General features: G+C 30.5%; 1 protein-coding gene and 1 long non-coding RNA gene across 3 annotated transcripts; both read left to right on the top strand.

Annotated features, from left to right (window-relative positions):
• Positions 1 to 487: 487 nt before the first annotated feature.
• LOC143197001 (uncharacterized) lies at positions 488 to 1,330 on the top strand. Of its 2 annotated transcripts, none has more exons than XR_013005901.1 (3): positions 488 to 540; positions 1,155 to 1,204; positions 1,261 to 1,330. It is a non-coding gene; the product is annotated as an uncharacterized LOC143197001 (long non-coding RNA). The 2 variants fall into 2 exon arrangements; XR_013005900.1 differs by lacking the exon at positions 488 to 540 and adding an exon at positions 623 to 729 and having other exon boundaries at positions 1,261 to 1,293.
• Positions 1,331 to 3,893: 2,563 nt separating this feature from the next.
• LOC143196984 (major facilitator superfamily domain-containing protein 6) lies at positions 3,894 to 18,846 on the top strand. The gene is made up of 6 exons (XM_076404984.1): positions 3,894 to 4,069; positions 4,594 to 5,089; positions 13,484 to 14,413; positions 14,471 to 14,784; positions 14,849 to 15,144; positions 18,550 to 18,846. The coding sequence occupies exons 1-6, from the start codon at positions 3,937 to 3,939 to the stop codon at positions 18,697 to 18,699; spliced, it is 2,319 nt and encodes a 772-aa protein (XP_076261099.1). The 5' UTR covers positions 3,894 to 3,936; the 3' UTR covers positions 18,700 to 18,846.
• The last annotated feature ends 1,646 nt before the right edge of the window (positions 18,847 to 20,492 follow it).

Consider the following 20,492-nt stretch of genomic DNA (forward strand, 5'->3'; position numbering starts at 1 on the left):
CGAAAATAGTAATTACTATTTCAGGCATATGTACACTTCCACTGTTTTTTTATTCGTTTTAATAGACGGAAATGTACAACATTTCCTTCCCGTATTAATTTTGAGAAAAGAAAGGATGGAGATAATTCTTTAATTCTCTGTATTTTAAAAATTAGTTCTTTATACATTTTTAAAAGGGCAAGTGACAGTGTGAAAAAAGGACTTCCACTGTTTTTTTATTCGTTTTAATAGACGGAAATGTACAACATTTCCTTCCCGTATTAATTTTGAGAAAAGAAAGGATGGAGATAATTCTTTAATTCTCTGTATTTTAAAAATTAGTTCTTTATACATTTTTAAAAGGGCAAGTGACAGTGTGAAAAAAAGGAATGGACTAATGTTCCCAAATATATTTCATGGTAATTTAATAAGTAACAATGACATAATATAATAAAAGTAATTGGTTTATTTCTGTTTCATTCCAATATTACTACGATTTTTTTAACCGTGTATAAGTGAAATGGAGATATACATTATCGAACTTTCACTGGGAAAGAAAAGGTACGAGATAATTGTTGGATTGTATTATGTTCAAAACTATAATCTCTTTTAAAACTATTTAAAATTATTTTTATATTCATAAAAAAATAATAGTTCCTGAATGCAAAGAAAGGATTAACCGTAGTTAATACATGAGGAATTTTGGTGAAGTGATTCAGTACTTAAATAATGCAACATGTTATTGCCTAAGTAAGAACAAATTTGTTAAAGTGCCATTAATGAATAATTTAATAAGAATCTTTAGGGGTTCATTTTATTAATGAAAAATTTTGTGTAATTATCCCAACTAATATAATGGCTTAAGGCTACCTAGCCAAGATAGTCTGGAATTTTTTTTAGATCTATTAGAGTTATGGGTTTAGGAATATATTTTGTTTCATTATTTAATTTGCTTTGGAATATTGTAATATATAAAAACTAAAATAAACTAAAAGTCGATGTTAAATGCGGCGACTTGTGACATTTTGACGTCTTAAATTGAGATGACTTGAGTTCACCGCTACTTTGGATATATTATACATCCTTTAGCTAGTATGTTTGAGAAATAAATGATTTCTCAAACATATATAAAGCGCTTTTTTTAAGTTAATTTTGTTAATCTCATTCGCATTTAGGAAACAGTGAAAAGGACGAACATGAGGGTGTTTTACTATTTACCAACGGGGTATGTATTTCCAAGAATTGAGAAATTGCAACTTGACTTTATACCTTCAATTTCAGATGCTCCTATACGAACAAAGTTTTACGTTGTACCATTGTTTATATCTGGGGTTATTTAGTAAAACTGTTAAAAAACTATAAGAAAATAAATTGATTGTAATTTTTGTGTACATTTAATTTTGAATAACTGAGTGTGCCCATAAATTGAGACCGATTTAATAGAGGCTAGGCAATATTACATATACCAGACTCCAACAAAATTGTTTTATTATAGTGTCAGTAGATCTTTGAATTTGTATATCTTATTTTATCCCCTTATATTGCCACATCCATAACATAACGGTGCGCCATATACTTTTGAATAAACCAGGTAAACATATATTTTATAATATATATATTTTTGAAAATATCGATATATCGTTTTCGACATTTAAAGAAAAATCGATATATCGATATATCGGGAAAATATCGATATTTTACAAAATATATGTCAATATTTTCAAGAAAAATAGAAATATTGATATATTGACACATAATAATATCGATATTCCCTAAATATTTTAAAAAGTAATGATATTTTTAGCATTTTATATTTCATGGACATATTTATTTTTTTGTTATATTTATTTTCATAGATTATATTTATTTTTATATTCCATTGAATTTTATTTAATAAATTTATTTCAGAAATTAAATTGTTTTTTTATTTAAATTTCATTGGTCAATTAAACGTGATCTCAGGGCTGTCAAAAAATCAAATCTCTTTGCATCAAAATGTTTTTCTTACTTATTTAGGTACTTATAATGGAGATTTAAATTGACGAATCAAATTACTTGAATGGTCGATTATAACCCAATCTGGATATGGGACGTAGCGAAACTTTTCTCCAGATATACCTATTGAGTTTTTTCTCTGTTAGTCTATGTTTATATTTGAGTTGATTGTAAAGAGGAGTGGACGAATCAATCTTCATCGAGTATTTAGTCATCGCATTCTTTTTAAATACATTAATAATTTTATTCATTGTTAATCAGGAATATTTTAAGATCAATATTTTAAGAACTTCAATGAAAGAATTTTTAACATTTAATAGCTTTGAACAATCATCCAGAGACTTAGGACATCGAAAAAGCTAAACAAAAAAGACTTAATAGTTTCCAAGATAACATAAATGTAGTAAAAATAATATTACTATTTATCAATCAAAATGTTGTTCTTTTTACCCTATTACATTAATAAATAATGTTGAAAAATAGAGTTCAAAAATGCTGCTATATTAATGTACAATCATACTACAAACAAAACATGAAACTATATATATATAGTAAAAAAATGTCAATTACTATGCATTCAACACTCGTTATTAGTCGATATTTTCTATTATTCCGAACTTTTGCGCCTGTTGGTATGCAACTGTATATACACTTCGAAAGAAAATGAATAACATACAATATTTAAATATTTTAATTGTAATATTAATAATTAACCATCAAATGAATAATACTATAGTCAAAAATTTTGAGATATATGTTTACAGTAAAATACATTTTTTATTTATTTAAATAAGTTTTTAACTCTTAGTTAAGTAAATTTTAAATACTTATAATTAAGAAAAAAATGTTCAAGTTTAAGACTAAAACTAATCATATTACTTTAAATTTACAGTAAATAAAATAATTAAAAGAAACGGATTTGTTAAAAATGTTTGACAATCATATAACAGTTACCCTTTAGTCGTTAGCTATACAACTAACAATATTTAAATGGCGATTTAAGATTAGTTAATCAATTAGTCAATACATTAAATAAAAAATTAATCATATAATATTTAAATATTACTGAAACAGTAAATAATTCTTGTGTACACATGAAAATGTAGAGAAAATTGTAACACATTATAGGCAAAAAAATAGCTTTTTATATAAAGTTCCTTAATACTCTTACAATAGAGGATAAATGAAATGACGCATTTATATAAAATATTGTAGTTGAGTAACTTATCGATTAAGAACGTCATTGTTATACCTTATCTGCGTTTTATAAAATATATTCTATTATAAATGGCCTTTGAAAATATACGGCCTTTATATTTGAAAAAATAAAAATGAATGCTTGCATTTTAATTGTAATTTGTAATAGATTGTTTTAACATAATTTTTAAATACTCATATAACAGTAGATTATATATTGCATAATACTTACGTACGACGTATACCATCCTAGTATTTGTCGTGGATTTAATATCGAAATACTAAATTAGAAATAATATATTTCCCTTGCTCTATATTTCCTCTATGACAGAATGATATTAATGTTAAATTTTTACCAACGAAATAGTACTTGTTATGGAATTTGTTTAGGAATGAAAGAAGTGAAAGTGTTGGAAACCAATGTGGAAACCAACATTTACATTAAATTTAAGAAAATATGAGAAGTACGGTTAATTAACTGTACTAACATACTAATCTAACATACATTTATCATACTACTTAATTTCATGCACTTTAAATCATTGCATAATTTATATTTAATTATTTAAAACATCTCTATAAATTTTACTGTTAATAGATATCTTGTAAAAGTAATTATTTGTCTACTACGTAAGTATACCTAAACATCTTAAAATAAACATGCGATATCAAATCATTATAATCTGTTCAAATAATATTCATATTTTTATTCGATAGACACAGCCCTAAACATCCCAGTTTGATTCTGATCATAGTGCAGTCAAAATGAAGAAAGAGGCCCATACTACGGCTGGGACCAACATGGATGAAAGAGGAGCTGATGTGAGTCAAACAAATTGGTATGGAATCAACAAGAACTTAATTATGTTGAAAGTAACATTATTTTTCTTGTACGGAGGTATGTACAAATAATAAATCAAATCGTTCGTTATTCCTCAATAAATAATTTAGCGATGGAATAAAAAATCATGATACATATATAGAACGATTTGAAATTACTGATATATGAAAAACTTCTTTTTATATAAGGATATTGTTACACTATAATATTGTTTTAAACTTATATTTAAGTATATCTATGGATAAGTCAATGTCAATCTTTATAGCGTACAGTATATAAATAAATAAATTAATCTATAAATACATAGAAGATATAAGAGAAGTGATGTTTTTGTAACAAGATATGTAAAAACGTAAAATTAAAATTAACACATTATATTGAAACATATAACTTTAGCAATGATATTTGTAACAATTATGTAATTCTAATTTATAATTCTCAGGTTTCTGAAATAAAGGGAAATTTTTATTAACTCAGATAAATAAAAACTTTCCACTTTTTTTCGTATTTTTGAAATTTTCACTTAATTTATTTCGAAAATCATTCTGTTAGATTATTAGGTTTAATTGCTTTTATTTCAGCTACCTCATCTCTTGTACCATACTTAACAGTTCACATGCAAAATATTGGTTTAAAAATGGAAGATATATCTTTGGTTTATTTATCATTGCCTATTACAACATTTTTGGCGCCTCCTATTACTGGATATCTTGTGGATAAATTTGGAAGATATAAGCCTGTAGTAATAGTAGCATTCCTACTGACAGCAGCGCTTCATCACGCTTTGCTTCTTATTCCCGGTAAGGAACTTCCTCGAGTTCAGCCTGCTGGTTATGTATTCACGCATCCCAAAAAGATGTATGTGGAAGTGTGGTGGAGTCCCTGTCCAAGTAAAGAATGTCCCGAAGAAGAAGATATAGATGTCGTTTTGGATATGTGTGTTGATCATTGTTTATTGAAACGAAACCAAAAGCAGAACCCCAGAGTGGTAGCGTATGCCAACGGCACGGAAACTGGCGTTAATCCAGGAGAACAAGATGATCTATTTTTTCACATTGAGAAAAATAACACTAGAACGTAAGTTAAAATACTGATATAATATATTCTCTTCTTTTACCAAAAAATGGGGGCTTTATAATTCAATGAAGGACTGAAGAGTCCCTGGCGTAACAAATGTGTTTTTTTTGTTATTCATCAACCTAAACTATATATAGCCACACAGACATTCCAGCGCCGCTTTAACATGTCAGTACCACTTTTGAAGAACTATTTATCTTTTGCCTCAAAATAGGCCTATCACCAGATGCTGTCCACTCCGATGACGATCGTTTTGATTCCGGAGTGAAGTGATGGATTCATGTTTTATCCATTGTTACATATCGACGCAAAAATTCCGGTTTTTTTTACGTTTAAACATGGCCAAATACTGCTCAGAATCATCAACGTTTTTGTTTTTGGTCACCAGTGAGCAAACGCGGCACCCACTTTGAGCAGAGCTTTCTCATAGTCAAACGCTCATGCAATATAAAACCAACACGTTCTTTTGATACCTTTACGATGTAACTCACGCAACCACTTTGCGATCATTCAAAACGATTTTGTGGATTTTTTGATGTTTCTGGTGTTACCATCTCATTTGGACGTCCACTGCGTTCTGCATCATTGGTGACTCTACGACTACGTTTGAAGTCAGCATACCAACGTTTTATTGTTGTTTATGATGGAGCGGAGTTTTTATAAGTTTTCAAGCTATTGCTTCGCTTGAATGGTATTTTTTCCTATCAAGAAGCAGTGTAAAATTAAGATACGAAATTATTTTTGATCGATTGTTTTGAATATAACAAAAGTAGTGTCACAAAGTAGCACAATAACTCACAAACTTATGAGTAGAATATCAAGAAATTTTAAAAGCTTTCTTTTGAAGGTTAGTACTAATTGAAAAAGCCGTGAATGTAATAAAACTAGCTCCATATATGTATTAGATTCATGACATTTCAGCCCATGTGTTATAGTAATTCGTATATAGGTTTCCGAATATATGAAATGCCAAACTAAAGTTAAAGTTGTCAAACATTATATATAAAAAAGTATTTGCAAAAATATTAACATAATTAATAGTAACATGTATATAATTAAAAATACAAGCCCACATAGAAGCTGTTGTATATATTGTTTTTGTAAAATTATCCCCGTGAATATTGTCTATCGCTGGCGACAATCTATTCCCATGAGCATTAATGATTACGCTAACATAGCATAACTATGTTACTATTATTGCCAATCTTCACTATATGTAACAACCAAAAATATATACAATACTAAAAATCTTCAAACTGGTAAAAACTGAATAACTAATTCAATTAGTAGTAAATATTGATAAAATTATAGGGCTTTGATAACGCATTAAATTTAATATGATTTTAAAAAGCTAATTAAAAAAATTATGAATCAAATTATTATATAATAAAAGGCAAGATTAAAGCCCCAACTGTTTTAACAACACTCTTAATATTAATGGATGGATGTTATATTATATCGGTGTTACTAATTAGCTACTACTACTTGGCATACTTTTTGGGACTTAAAACAATATTACTTAAACTGAATCAACATGTTTTTGTTATTTCCTTGCTGTTACCCCTTTATGCTGTCATAGGTTCCTTGATCAGCTTACCAACTACACTAATGTCTAAATTTCTTTATACTTATTTGTGTCTTAGAAATGTGGATGCATACTATCTACCCTATTATTTAATTAATGTTTGTTTTTTAATAAATTATTTTTACTGGAAAATTTTCACAATTGATAGTAGTTATCCGTTCATGTTTCAATATAGATTTCTATTTGCGATATATTATAGTTAGATATAGGATCGATGATTTTAACCAGAAGTGTCCAGAAAAATAGTCTATAATTATGACTTGAATAACCTTTGACCGTTTTACAGATATACCTATTGAGTTTTTTCTCTGTTAGTCTATGTTTATATTTGAGTTGATTGTAAAGAGGAGTGGACGAATCAATCTTCATCGAGTATTTAATCATCGCATTCTTTTTAAATACATTAATAATTTTATTCATTGTTAATCAGGAATATTTTAAGATCAATATTTTAAGAACTTCAATGAAAGAATTTTTGACATTTAATAGCTTTGAACAATCATCCAGAGACTTAGGACATCGAAAAAGCTAAACAAAAAAGACTTAATAGTTTCCAAGATAACAAAAATGTAGTAAAAATAATATTACTATTTATCAATCAAAATGTTGTTCTTTTTACCCTATTACATTAATAAATAATGTTGAAAAATAGAGTTCAAAAATGCTGCTATATTAATGTACAATCATACTACAAACAAAACATGAAACTATATATATATAGTAAAAAAAAGTCAATTACTATGCATTCGACACTCGTTATTAGTCGATATTTTCTATTATTATCGTTATTATCGATATTTGCGATATATTATAGTTAGATATAGGATCGATGATTTTAACCGGAAGTGTCCAGAAAAATAGTCTATAATTATGACTTGAATAACCTTTGACCGTTTTTAAAATTAATATTATTTTAATAGTTTTTAATAAATAATATATTTAGTTATATTTTAGCTAGGAGGATATTTTATTAAGCATTATAGATGGACCATAAAAACATATTATGTTGTAATTCAAATGACGAAATATTAAGTGTTGTTCACCCGTAATAGGATTTAGCAATGTTTAGTTAATTTAGTAGGTGGTGCAGAACATCTTGTTTAAGTGTTTTCAAGTAGGGTTTCATTAGTTTAGCAATATATGACAGCAATATATTTCAAGCTATAGGGTTTTGATGTAGGGTTATGTATTATATACACATGTCCATCATATACACACTATTCTGCTTTTTACGGGTCTTAACGCATTAAATTTACTATGATTTTAAAAAGCTAATTAAAATTAAAAAGAATTATGAATCAAAATATTATTTAATAAAAGGAAAGATTAAAGCCAAAATTGTTTTAACAACACTCTTAATATTAATGGATGGATGTTATATTATATCGGTGTTACTAATTAGCTACTACTACTTGGCATACTTTTTGGGATATAAAACAATATTACGTAAAACTGAATCAACATGTTTTTGTTATTTCCTTACTGTTATCCCTTTCTAAATTTCTTTATACTTATTTGTGTCTTAGAAATGTGGATGCATACTATCTACCCTATTATTTTTGTGTGTTTTTAATACATTATTTTTACTGGAAAATTTTCACAATTGATAGTAGTTATCCGTTCATGTTTCAATATAGATTTCTATTTGCGATATATTATAGTTAGATATAGGATCGATGATTTTAACCAGAAGTGTCCAGAAAAATAGTCTATAATTATGACTTGAATAACCTTTGACCGTTTTTAAAATTAATATTATTTTAATAATTTTTAATAAATAATATATTTAGTTATATTTTAGCTAGGAGGATATTTTATTAAGCATTATAGATGGACCATAAAAACATATTATGTTGTAATTCAAATGACGAAATATTAAGTGTTGTTCACCCGTAATAGGATTTAGCAATGTTTAGTTAATTTAGTAGGTGGTGCAGAACATCTTGTTTAAGTGTTTTCAAGTAGGGTTTCATTAGTTTAGCAATATATGACAGCAATATATTTCAAGCTATAGGGTTTTGATGTAGGGTTATGTATTATATACACATGTCCATCATATACACACTATTCTGCTTTTTACGGGTCTTAACGCATTAAATTTACTATGATTTTAAAAAGCTAATTAAAATTAAAAAGAATTATGAATCAAAATATTATTTAATAAAAGGAAAGATTAAAGCCAAAATTGTTTTAACAACACTCTTAATATTAATGGATTGATGTTATATTATATCGGTGTTACTATTTAGCTACTACTACTTGGCATACATTTTGGGATTGAAAACAATATTTCTTAAACTGATACATTAATGTCTAAATTTCTTTATTCTTATTTGTGTCTTAGAAATGTGGATGCATAATCTACCCTATTATTTAATTTTCGTGTGTTTTTTAAAAAAATATTTTTACTGAAAATTTTCACAATTGACAGTAGTTATCCGTTCATGTTTCAATATAGATTTCTATTTGCGATATATTATAGTTAGATATACTATCGATGATTTTAACCAGAAGTGTTCAGAAAAATAGTCTATAATTATGACTTGAATAGTTTTTGACTGTTGCTAAATTAACATTATTTTAATAATTTTTAATAAATAATATAATTAGTTATATTTTAGCTATGAGGATATTTTATTAAGGATTATAGATGAACCATAAAAACATATTATGTTGTAATTCAAATGACGAAATATTAAGTGTTGTTCACCCGTAATAGGATTTAGCAATGTTTAGTTAATTTAGTAGGTGGTGCAGAACATCTTGTTTAAGTGTTTTCAAGTAGGGTTTCATTAGTTTAGCAATATATGACAGCAATATATTTCATATTTTTTATATTATGCCTATTTTTTATATTTATCTTTCCTATGTTATAATATGTCATATCATATGTCAGAGGAAGCTAAATAGAGCGAATAAGCTGGATGATGAACGAATTGCACGTAAATCTTTTCTTAAATTTTTATTTTTCAGGTTTAGGCTCAATTATTTGTATTGTCACTTGCCTGTTGTAATTTTCGTGTGGCTTCTTTGCTATTGTCTCCGACAGTAACAGTCGCCGTGTAGTCAGCAAAGGCAGTCAGCATCGTGATATTTTCCATTTGTGGTATATTACATGTATAGTGTGGGTAAAGAATTCGCCTCAATACACTTTCTTTTGGTACACCTGCTTCCTTTTATTTGACTCTAGACATTCCGGCTGTTATGTAAGAATTTAATATTGCAGTGTTGTTTCAGCGTTGGCTTGTTCTTGGCTTGATCAAGGCTTGTTCTATATCTAAGAATATAGTTGAACATATCTTTTTACCTTCAAAGGCTTTTTCAATTATATCTGTTGTCAGTATTAGGTTTTTTTCTCTTTCTATAATTGGTTTTATTCTTTTCAAAAGGAGTTTTTCAAATATCTTAGATATTACTGGCAGCTGTGAGATAGGTCTATAGGCTTTTACTTATTTTGGTGATTTTCCAGGTTTTGGGATCATGATAAAACGTCTGGGAAATTGTCGGTTTTAGTCTAGCGCAATGTCCGAACCATTCGCTTGGTTCATATCTGTACTCACCATTAAGTGGCTAAAAATATTATTATAAGTACGTTTAAATTCTACAGATTTAACGCAATTACTTTGAGATATTTATGTGGCTTATTAAATTTATAATTTTGAATATATTTTGAACGCGCTTTAGAGTCAAGACGATTTTAAAGGACCTTTAGTGGCCTGCGTTTATCACTACTATTTTATGCGTTTTTCGAGTGGGATGAAATAATTAAAAATAATATATAAAGTCAGCAAAAGATAAAAAAATCAATGGTCATAATGATGAAGGTCAGAAAAGGTGCATCCTGTTCGATATCTTTCAATCCTTAAGAGCCCTACTTGAGTACTACTGAAAAAATATTATTGTTTAACAGAGAAGTTTTTCATAACTTCTTAACATAACTTTCATAACTCATACAGAGAAGATTTTCGTAAAAAAAAATCGTATAAATTGTTTAAGAATTTGAGGTAGGACGTGATTTGGGCCGAAAAAACCGTTTTGTGAAAAAGGCGTTTAAAGTTTGAGACAAAGTTTTAGACAGCGTAACTCAGACAATGCTGCTTAATACTCACATTTTGTTAATTGGCGACCCCTGCTCTTTGCAATGGGCCATATTTTACTTCGAAACTAACCGTTTATCAGATTTCTTCACCTAAGGAAATTTCGTAGTTTAGAGTGATCAATTTTGACAACAAACCTACGAGGTTTAGTAAAAATTGTGATGCTTATGACGTTCATAATTTTCAAAATTTCATTTGAGTTAGTGTACTAGCCTTGTAATGTCTACTGTTTGTTAAATACAATATATTAACATTGAGATTATATTTCCTTTATTTACCGCTAGGTTAAGAATCGTATAAAAATGCATGTTAAAACATTTTGCGTCAATAACATTACTACGACTTTTAATAATTTTTACGCTAGAATACCCTATTAAATTACCTAGAGTGATATACAATAGAAATTTTTTAATTAATTCAAAAATAAAACAAATAAAGAAATGAAATGCGTGTTTCCATTTAGATTTACCACCTGAAATGATAATAAACTGTATTAAAATTATTCTTAGAATACATTATTTAAATATTACCAAATTCATTGAATTATTGACGGTATATTATAAACTAGAACTTTAATAAATATACCGCATTTAAAATGTAATTATTCAAGCCTTAAGAAATATTTAGAGCACAACTTACCAACGACCTCCTATCAGTTGCATAAAAATTGGGTTATAATTGGTGATATTAAGTAATTAGTGGCGTTAAATACATATGTAACAGTTGTAACTCGCTTTTGAAACAATCAATTACAGCGAACTATTTCAAAGAAGATTTATAATTGTTAAATCGTTAAATGTCTTGTTTACTTCTTTAAAGAAATGAAGCTGAATGAAATGAATTTCTATAAACCTTTGTTTTGGCATGTTAAATGATTTGTTATGTCTGATATAATGTCATATTTGTGTTTTGAAAATAAAATGTAAAAATCAAATGTCACAATAGTTAGTATATTAAATTATTACTTGTAATCAATACTTGCCTTTAATTGTTGCCTGTCTAGTATATTATATATTATAACATTAGAGAAAATTGAAACCTTTAGTAACTGGTGATAATTTGATTTGAATAAAATTCAATAAATCGACTCATTTTTATATGGAGTTATGGTGATAGATTTCCAAGTTTATTCAATGACATCTACAATTTATTTATTTCGCCCACTACATATCGCTATAATCATCAGTAAAGTTTAGGAATTTTTGTATTATGTTTAGCATATGAGACATTTCTTCTATAATGGCACAATAACAGGTGAATTGAAAAGTCCCGGGCCTGACACATAGATGGCGCTGCTGGAATTAAATCTATATGTTTTGTAGTTAGTCCTAATCCTCAAAAGATGCGTGTATAAATTTGACAGAGGTCGGGTAATTGGTTTGTGAGTTACAGCATTTTGAGTGAAGCAACTTTTGTGATTGTGAAAAGTATGGATAAAAAGGAATTTCGCGTGTTGATAAAATATTGCTTTTTGAAGGGAAATATATTTTTTATACAGCTGAAGCAAAAACATGGCTTGATGCCGATTTTCCGGATACTGCCCCAGGAAAATTAATCATCAAGGATTGGTATGTTAAGTTTAGAAGTGGTGAAATGAGCATCGAAGGCGGTGAATGCAGTGGACGCCCAAAAGAGGTTGTTACCGACGAAAACATTTAAAAAATCCACAAAATAATTATGAATGACCGTAAATTGAAATTGAATGAAATAGCAGACACTCTAAAGATGTCAACTGAACGTGTACATCATATCATTCACGAATATTTGGATATGAGAAAACTCTGTGCAAAGTGGGTGCAGTGCGAGCTCACTTTTGACTAAAAACAACGACGAGTTGATGATTCGGAGCAGTGTTTGAAGATGATCAAGCGTAATAAACCCGAATTTTTGCGTCGATATGTGACAATGGCTCCATCATTTCACTCCGTAGTCCAATCGACAGTCATCGGAGTGGACTGCACACTATGAACCCCCTCCAAAGCGTGGGAAAACTCAACAGTCAGCTGGCAAGGTTATGGCGTCTGTATTTTGGGATGCATCAAGGATCATCAACAATGACTATTACATAGTTTTATTGGACCGTTTGAAGGACGAAATCGCTGAAAAACGGCCGCATTTGAGAATAGAAATAGAAAGTGCTGCTTCACCAAGACAATGCACCGTGTCACAAGTCAGTGAAAACGATGGAAAAAATCCATGAATTGGGATTCGAATTGCTTCCTCATCCACTGTATTCTCCAGATCTGGTCCCCAGCGACAATTTCCTGTTTTTAGATCTCAAAATAATGCTCGCTGTGAAGAAATTTTCGTCGAATGAAGAGGTTGATCGCAAATCGTACTACAAAAATGGTATCGAAAAGTTGGAGGGTAGCAAAATCAGTGTATCACCCTTGAAGGGAATTATGTTGAATAAAAATACTAATTTTGCCAAAAAAATGTGTTTTACTATGGTAGGCCGGGGACTTTTCAATTGACCTGTTAACATCTATTGAGTTTTTTTTCTGTAGCATTTTATAGAAAGAAATTTTTCTTGTCATATGTTTTCTATAATTCACTTAAAAGCTCACAATATTCCGGTATAGTGTTGATATTAATAGCATAAAATAAATACTAATATTAGATAGTCTAACATTTAATAAGCTTCATCTAATTACTTATTAGAACTTAGCACTTAGTTTATTGTTTTAGTAACTTATTGTTTTATGATTTTAGAAACTCATCTTTGGCTATTACTTTAGATATGCACCCGAATTTGGGTGAACCTATAGAACAATTTGGTTTTGAAGTAGAAGAAGAGGAAGATGAACATGTTATGGATCTTTCAAAGCGGTTTAGTAAAGGAATGCTGAAACGTTATGGTGTTTTAACTCAAGAGCTTGATGGTCTTGATCTACGGTGTGGTGGTAAGGTGTTTGCTTCGAACGATGTCACCAAACAAAGATTGAAATTTATGGCGAATGATTGCATTCTACAGAAATGTCAATTTCGCCAGAACGGACCTGAAATATGTCCGCCGGATTATAAAGAAAGTGATAATCAGACGTTCTGGATTTATTTCTTTTTGAGATTCACCGCCACTATTATGTTAACAGCAGGTGTTACTATTATGGACCCTATTGCTTTAGCGTTAATTGAGAAATATGGTGGCGATTTCGGCAAAGAGCGTTTGTTTTCCAGCTTAGGAATGGCAATATTTTCTCCGTTGACTGGATGGTTAATGGATTTGAATAGTAAAAGATTGGGACATACGGATTACTCAGCCGCATTTTATACTTTCGACATTTTGCTGGTTATTTCAGCTGGAGCAGCCTTCATGATGCCGTTAGGGAATAAATTGCCATCGGACAATGTTTTTAAAGACTTAATGAATATTATTAAGATGCCTAAAGTAGTAATATTCGTCATATTCTTATATATATTGGGAAATTTGTGGGGGTTCATTGAAAGTTACCTGTTCTTCTACTTAAAAGACCTTGGGGCGCCTAATTCTCTTCTTGGAGTAACTGTAACTGTTGGTACTCTAAGTAGTATGCCCTTTTTATATGGTGCTGAAAATATCGCCAACATGATTGGACATGTCAACATCATAATTGTGGCATTCTTTGCACATGCAGCTCGGTTGATGGGATACTCATTTATAGGGCAAGTTTTATATTGTTTTAATATTTTATAGATATGACATTGAGTTTTATTTTATAGGAGTGCTTGGTGGTGTTTTCCATTCGAAGCTCTGGAATCTTTGTCTGTTCATTTAATGTGGGTGGCAGCTGCTACATATTGTGCTTTATTAGCACCACCCAATCTACTTGCGACGTTGATTGGTGTTTGTGGAATGGCTCACTATAGTATTGGAAGAGGATCTGGATCATTTATTGGTGGGCACATTATCAGCAAATTTGGCATTCGTCAAAGTTTCAGAATCATGGGATTATTAGCAGCAATTTCTGGAATAACCTACACACTGTTATATAGACTATGGTTGAGCAAAGACGAGGAATGTTTGGATGATGCAGGTGCCAGTCTACTACATTAAATAAAATGGTTAAAATATTGTTTCTAAAAATATGATTATTTCAGATGACGCATCAGAGAAACAACTTAAGGACAATGAACCGAAATATAAAGATCAAGGTACCATGGTTAGCATAGAACGTTTAAGTCTTATGGTAGAGTTTAACCAAATCGGTTCTTTAACTTCGTTGGGGCGGCATCATGCTATAAGATCGAGAAGCAATAGTATTCGTCGAGGAAGTTATTCGGACGCCAGTAAAAATATCAAAGCATCAAAAAATGATCTCTTGAAGTCTGCTATTGAAGTAAATCATACAAAAAGTACCCTGAAGCTGAATAAACGCACTGATAGTAATGGCCAGGTAAGTTAAATGAATTTTTTTTATATACGATATTGCATGACTAAATATATTTTGAAATTATGGGGAATGCCAACTGTGATAATGATATGTTTATATCAATATGAATGATATTATTAATAAAGTGAGTACGCTATTATGAAATTTTCTGGCATTTTTCATATTTCTATTTTTCTACCAAGACCAACAGAGTCATTTTCAGTCATATTTTATTACCTTCTTCTAGAAACATATGATACTGCATTAGGGGTAGCCGTTGCCTCAGCATTAGGAAACCAGAGTGCTGATGAGAAGCGGATTATTGATCAAAAATCCCAAAAAATAATTTGCAGAAATTTTTGTGGTCAAGGAAAAGGTTCTGCATTGGAACATGCAATGTACGAACAGGACACCATATTAGACAAACTAAGATTATCGTTTTAGAATTGACGTTTTACAATGATGACTTCTACAACCGACTTCAAGAAGTTTTTAATATCATTTCTCCAACTGATCTATTTATTCTGGCTGGAAATTTTAACGCATATACACATACACATATATACAGGCTCGGACAGAATTGACCGGGAAGAAATTTTGTAAAAGTTTACTTATGGAGAAATTAATGACAATGGTTTAGGTTTATTGTCATTTGCATGATTAAATAACTTTATGGAGGGTGACACTGTATTCAAAAACCCTCCGAATCACTAAATAATATGGCGAAATCCAAGAAGAATGGATTCAGAAGTGTTGTATCATGTTTTTATTAAGTTCCTGTTTTGTACGATGATCGATGATATAAAAGCGATCTGAGGACCTGATTCTGATCATCATTATCGCCAAAGTGTAAAAAGTCGCATACAATTAATCGCAACTGGAACTACTTTGGAAATCCAAAACATCTAAATTACAAATAAATCTCAGGCATAGGAAGACCTAAATGCTTCTGATATTGGTACAGTAGAAAAATAAATATCTGAAATAATTGTAGAGTATGCCACTAAAGTATCAGCTCGTTATAAAACACAGCCCTGGATATTCGATGAATATCTACACATGGTAGAAGATCCAAAACAAGCAAAACTAATCAATCTATAGAAATATCGAAAATTAAATAGATGTTATATAAGAAAACTAAAACTAGAAATAATAAGCTTTACTGTAATGGTGCGGCCTTCGATTTGGAGGTTGCTGCACGGAAACGTGAATATCTAAGGTTATATCAAACACTTATAGGAGGAGGAGATAAAATCATTAAGTAAGACCAATCCTATCACCTGGTATGGCATTTAGGATTAATCTAAAAAATGAGTAAATTGCTACCGTGGAATTACTGTGGACTGCTGTCTCGCATGAAGGGGCATTCTCAACACTTAAACCTATTTCGGCCGGAGTTCCACAGGGTAGTGTCTTAGGGACCACTCCTGTGTCTGCTCTATACTGATGATATCCCAACAATAAAAGAAACGGTACTTGGACTATTTGCCGGCGACACAATTATCATGGCAAAAGATGTATCTCTGTCTAAATCTGTAGAAAAAGTACAAGTAGCGGTCAACAAGATCTACAAATGGACTAGAGACTGGAAAATACAGCATAATAGCTCCAAATCTATCCATGATAATTTTGCGTTGCGGCGAAATGACAAAAACCTAATTATGTTAAAATCCTCAAGCAAAATGAGTTAAATACCTTGGAATAACTAAAAAGCAGAGCAGATTAGACTAAAAGTCAAGCAACTGTACTGGTTAGTAGAAGATACTGTCAACTTCCGACTTAGGAAGATACAATCGCTATGCAACCAATGAAAAGCTTGTTTTAACATTATTTTAACGGCTTCACATGCTGCTCATACATATTGACTGATCAAAAAGAGTATCGTGAGCATGGAAGAAAGCAATAATTGTTCCTATACTTAAAAAAGGCGACAGTAAGCAGTGTAGAAACTATCCAGGTAATTTTCCTATCAATTGTCAGAAAGGTGTTCATGGAGATCATATAAATCAGACATGAAAGAGCTCGTGAAGAGGTCAGACGAGAGAAATAGACGGGATTTAGACCCAATAGAGGTTGCGTAGATACAATTTTAGAGTGAGCCAATCCTTCTTTGACTTCATTTTGAAATTTCCAAATTCTGTCATGTTTGGTATGTGAGGTTTGGAGGAATTAGTTGTTTAGATTAGAAAAATCACAGTTGGCTTTGATGATGATCACGTTGATACTTTTGGTGAAAATTATCACCCATTGTGACGTACCTCCCTAGAGATAATTGTTATGACTGCTTTAGCCCATATAAATCTTATAATCAATTGATGTATATTCGAGGTTAAGGGTTTTTATTAATTAATAAGATGAAAACAAAATTAATTTAATGCTTTTTAGAGATACTCGACCATCCGTATTTAAATATATATTTTTCTATTATATTTTACTTTTATATCAATTATGAATTTCTAGTAGAATCATATCAGCTACATATGTGAATAATTGATAACACAGGAAAATTGAATAGTTGAATATTCTTATTTTAAGAACTCATAAATTTTAAATAAATTTGTAAATTTTAGTGTTTATGATCTATATAGTGGGGCAAAAGTCCTGCTACCATTTTGATTGTGTGCCATCTTGGTTATGTGACGTTTAGCTCAGTTTCGCTTTAACCGTTGTGTTGTGTAGAACACAACATTTTTTTTGTGGATAAATATACGCCACAAGAACGAGCAGAAATAGTGACAATATTTATTGAATATAAACGTTTCATTATCGCCACTCAGTGTCAAAATTGCGTCAATGATAGCGGTCACTCCACCCTATATTATCCAGTCACATTATTTGAAATGATTTGATAAGTGAAGCGTGACAACAACTTTATTATATTCATAATTATTTTTCATAATTGTTTCGATACTATACCTATAAATATTGCTAAATGTTTAGATGAATGAACAATTAACTACATGTGAAATAATCACCGAATAAACAACTGTTTGCATTTGTAGTTTTACTAATACTATTGAAGATTTTCTCTATATAACTTAACAAAAACAGTCTTACACTACACAGCCACATATCTTATATAATATTGATAGTACTTCCACCTTTCAATTTTCTCAATGCATTCGATTATTATTATATTTTGACCGATTAAACAGGAATTCTTATGTAATGTGTTTCGCATTTTTCAATGGCACAAAATGGAGGTAAAAAAGGTATAAGACCCATTTGTGCTAATGCTTCTGTATCGGTTTCACCTTTTACTTTCTGGAGAAATGTCATTGCTTTTCAATGTTATTTATGAAATATATCTGATAATATAATTACCTATTTATGAAGCAAAATTTAGGAAACGTTAATATTGGTACACGTTGTTAATTAATCTAGCGATCTTTTACTAATACAGTAAACTAATTTTGTTTTATGTTCCAGGTTGATATAACTTCTAGCATATCTAGAATACCCCATAGAAGTCAGAGTTTAGCATTTCCAGAAAGAGAAGAATTAATACCAAATGAGAAAGATGAACTGGTTTACGATGAAATTAAAGAAAAACAAACCAGGAAAGATCAAATTCCCTAGTACAGGGTACAGTTAAATTAAGTCAATTAAATTTAATTCATAATCCCCACGTTAACTTTTATTTTAATTTGTAAATATTTGTGTCATAATTGAGTATTAGATATTATTTCAATTAACTTTTGTATAAATAAAGTCTTCATTTGACAATAAGCTGTATTTTTTTTACCTGCATACTGTATTTTTTTACTGTTTCATTTTCAAATGTTTCCTAATGAACGTTGTCTGTACTTTTTGTTATTAAATCTAATTTTATAAAGTTTTGTCTGTACAGTAACTTTTAAATTTATATCATATAAAAGTTAATCCAAGAACATACTTGTAATTGATCGAATGAATCAAATTATATGTAAATAAATTATGCAAAACGAAACATCATAAAGAATAAGAAATTGATAATTTATATATATTAATTATTACTACTATTAGTATTTTATGAATGAATGAATGAATGAGTAATAATTTAGTATTGACGAATTGAATAATTGAATTGGAATTGTCTTTATTAAAGATTCATATGTCTGTAGTGATGATACGCATACAATAGTTTGAAAACATTTACATCTATCGCAACAAACACCGTTCCTCTAAAGAACGGTTTATGGGAAATTACGTGTAACATATTTTCGCAGGTTCTTTTGAGCATTCACTGGCATTTCAATTAGAATCGTTTTATACAAAATATGTATTTTTTCTGATTTTTTTTTGTTCTGGCCTAAAACCAGGGGGTGGAATGCATGCCGCATACCTGGTCGCGGAGACTTGCCCTGGAGTGACAAGTTGGACCGGGTTATGTGGGACTGCCTCTGTGCTTACCAATACATTAAAGCGAAACCGCCTCACAGTTGACCCCTGTGGATCGCTACTGTTACTGCATTAAATTTGGGGATATGGCACCCGCCAACCGGGCAGCCTTTATTGCGCACGAGGACCGGGCGAAAAAACAGATAGTGAAACTAACTATAGATTCGCGAACTTGAGTTAACACACGACTGGATCCTGTCGTATGGGGGCAGAAGTTATGACTGCAGCGACGGATGAAGCCGTTTCAGCCTGGAAAAGGGGATTTTAGCGGTGAGTCGTATTTAGCTCTCAGCACGTCCATCAGCTCGCGAATAAGCGCGTTTTCAGAAGAACTTGAGCTTAGTTTTTGTTTGTGGAAGGATTGAGATATGTAGTGCTTGATTTCTGGAGTGTCAGTTTCCCTGTGAATTTGATTATTTTTGGCAAACCATGGAGCATTTAGGATTCTCCAGAGGAGCTTATTTTTGAAAACTTGAAGTCGTTTCACCTGGTTGGGTGTAACAAACTTGAAGTAAACATTAGATCCATAGAGGAGTATGGACTGAATTAACATCTTGTAAAATAAGCATTTAATGGAGATGGGAAGTCTGCTAGAATGGCAATTCAGAGAAGATAGCAGGTTTGCTATCCCCGAACCTTTCTGGATTGCTTTCTGGATTTGGGAATGCCAACCGAACCGTTGGTCGAAGTGGAGACCAAGGTACGTGACTTTATTCAGCCATGGAAGTGTTGCGGTGGAGATCTTGTGTTCGAAGTTGCGCGACGCACAGTACGTAATGCTTCTTATGGAAAATTATAGACTAGGTATTCAGGGGGTTGATTTACAATCTCCAGAATTTGAACCACTTGACCGCATGATCGAGCTGTACTTTTGTAAACGTTCTTGAATGGTAACCTCGAGCCTGGAGTCCGTGAAGAAAGCAGTGTTGTCAGTGTAAAACGCGACGTCAATGTGATCTTTTTTCGGCAGATCTGAAATAAATAGGTTAAAT

Source organism: Rhynchophorus ferrugineus, unplaced genomic scaffold, assembly GCF_030347505.1.
Source record: "Rhynchophorus ferrugineus isolate W39M unplaced genomic scaffold, kcgeb_rfMv2 rfM5, whole genome shotgun sequence".
In the NCBI taxonomy this organism is placed as follows: domain Eukaryota; kingdom Metazoa; phylum Arthropoda; class Insecta; order Coleoptera; family Curculionidae; genus Rhynchophorus; species Rhynchophorus ferrugineus.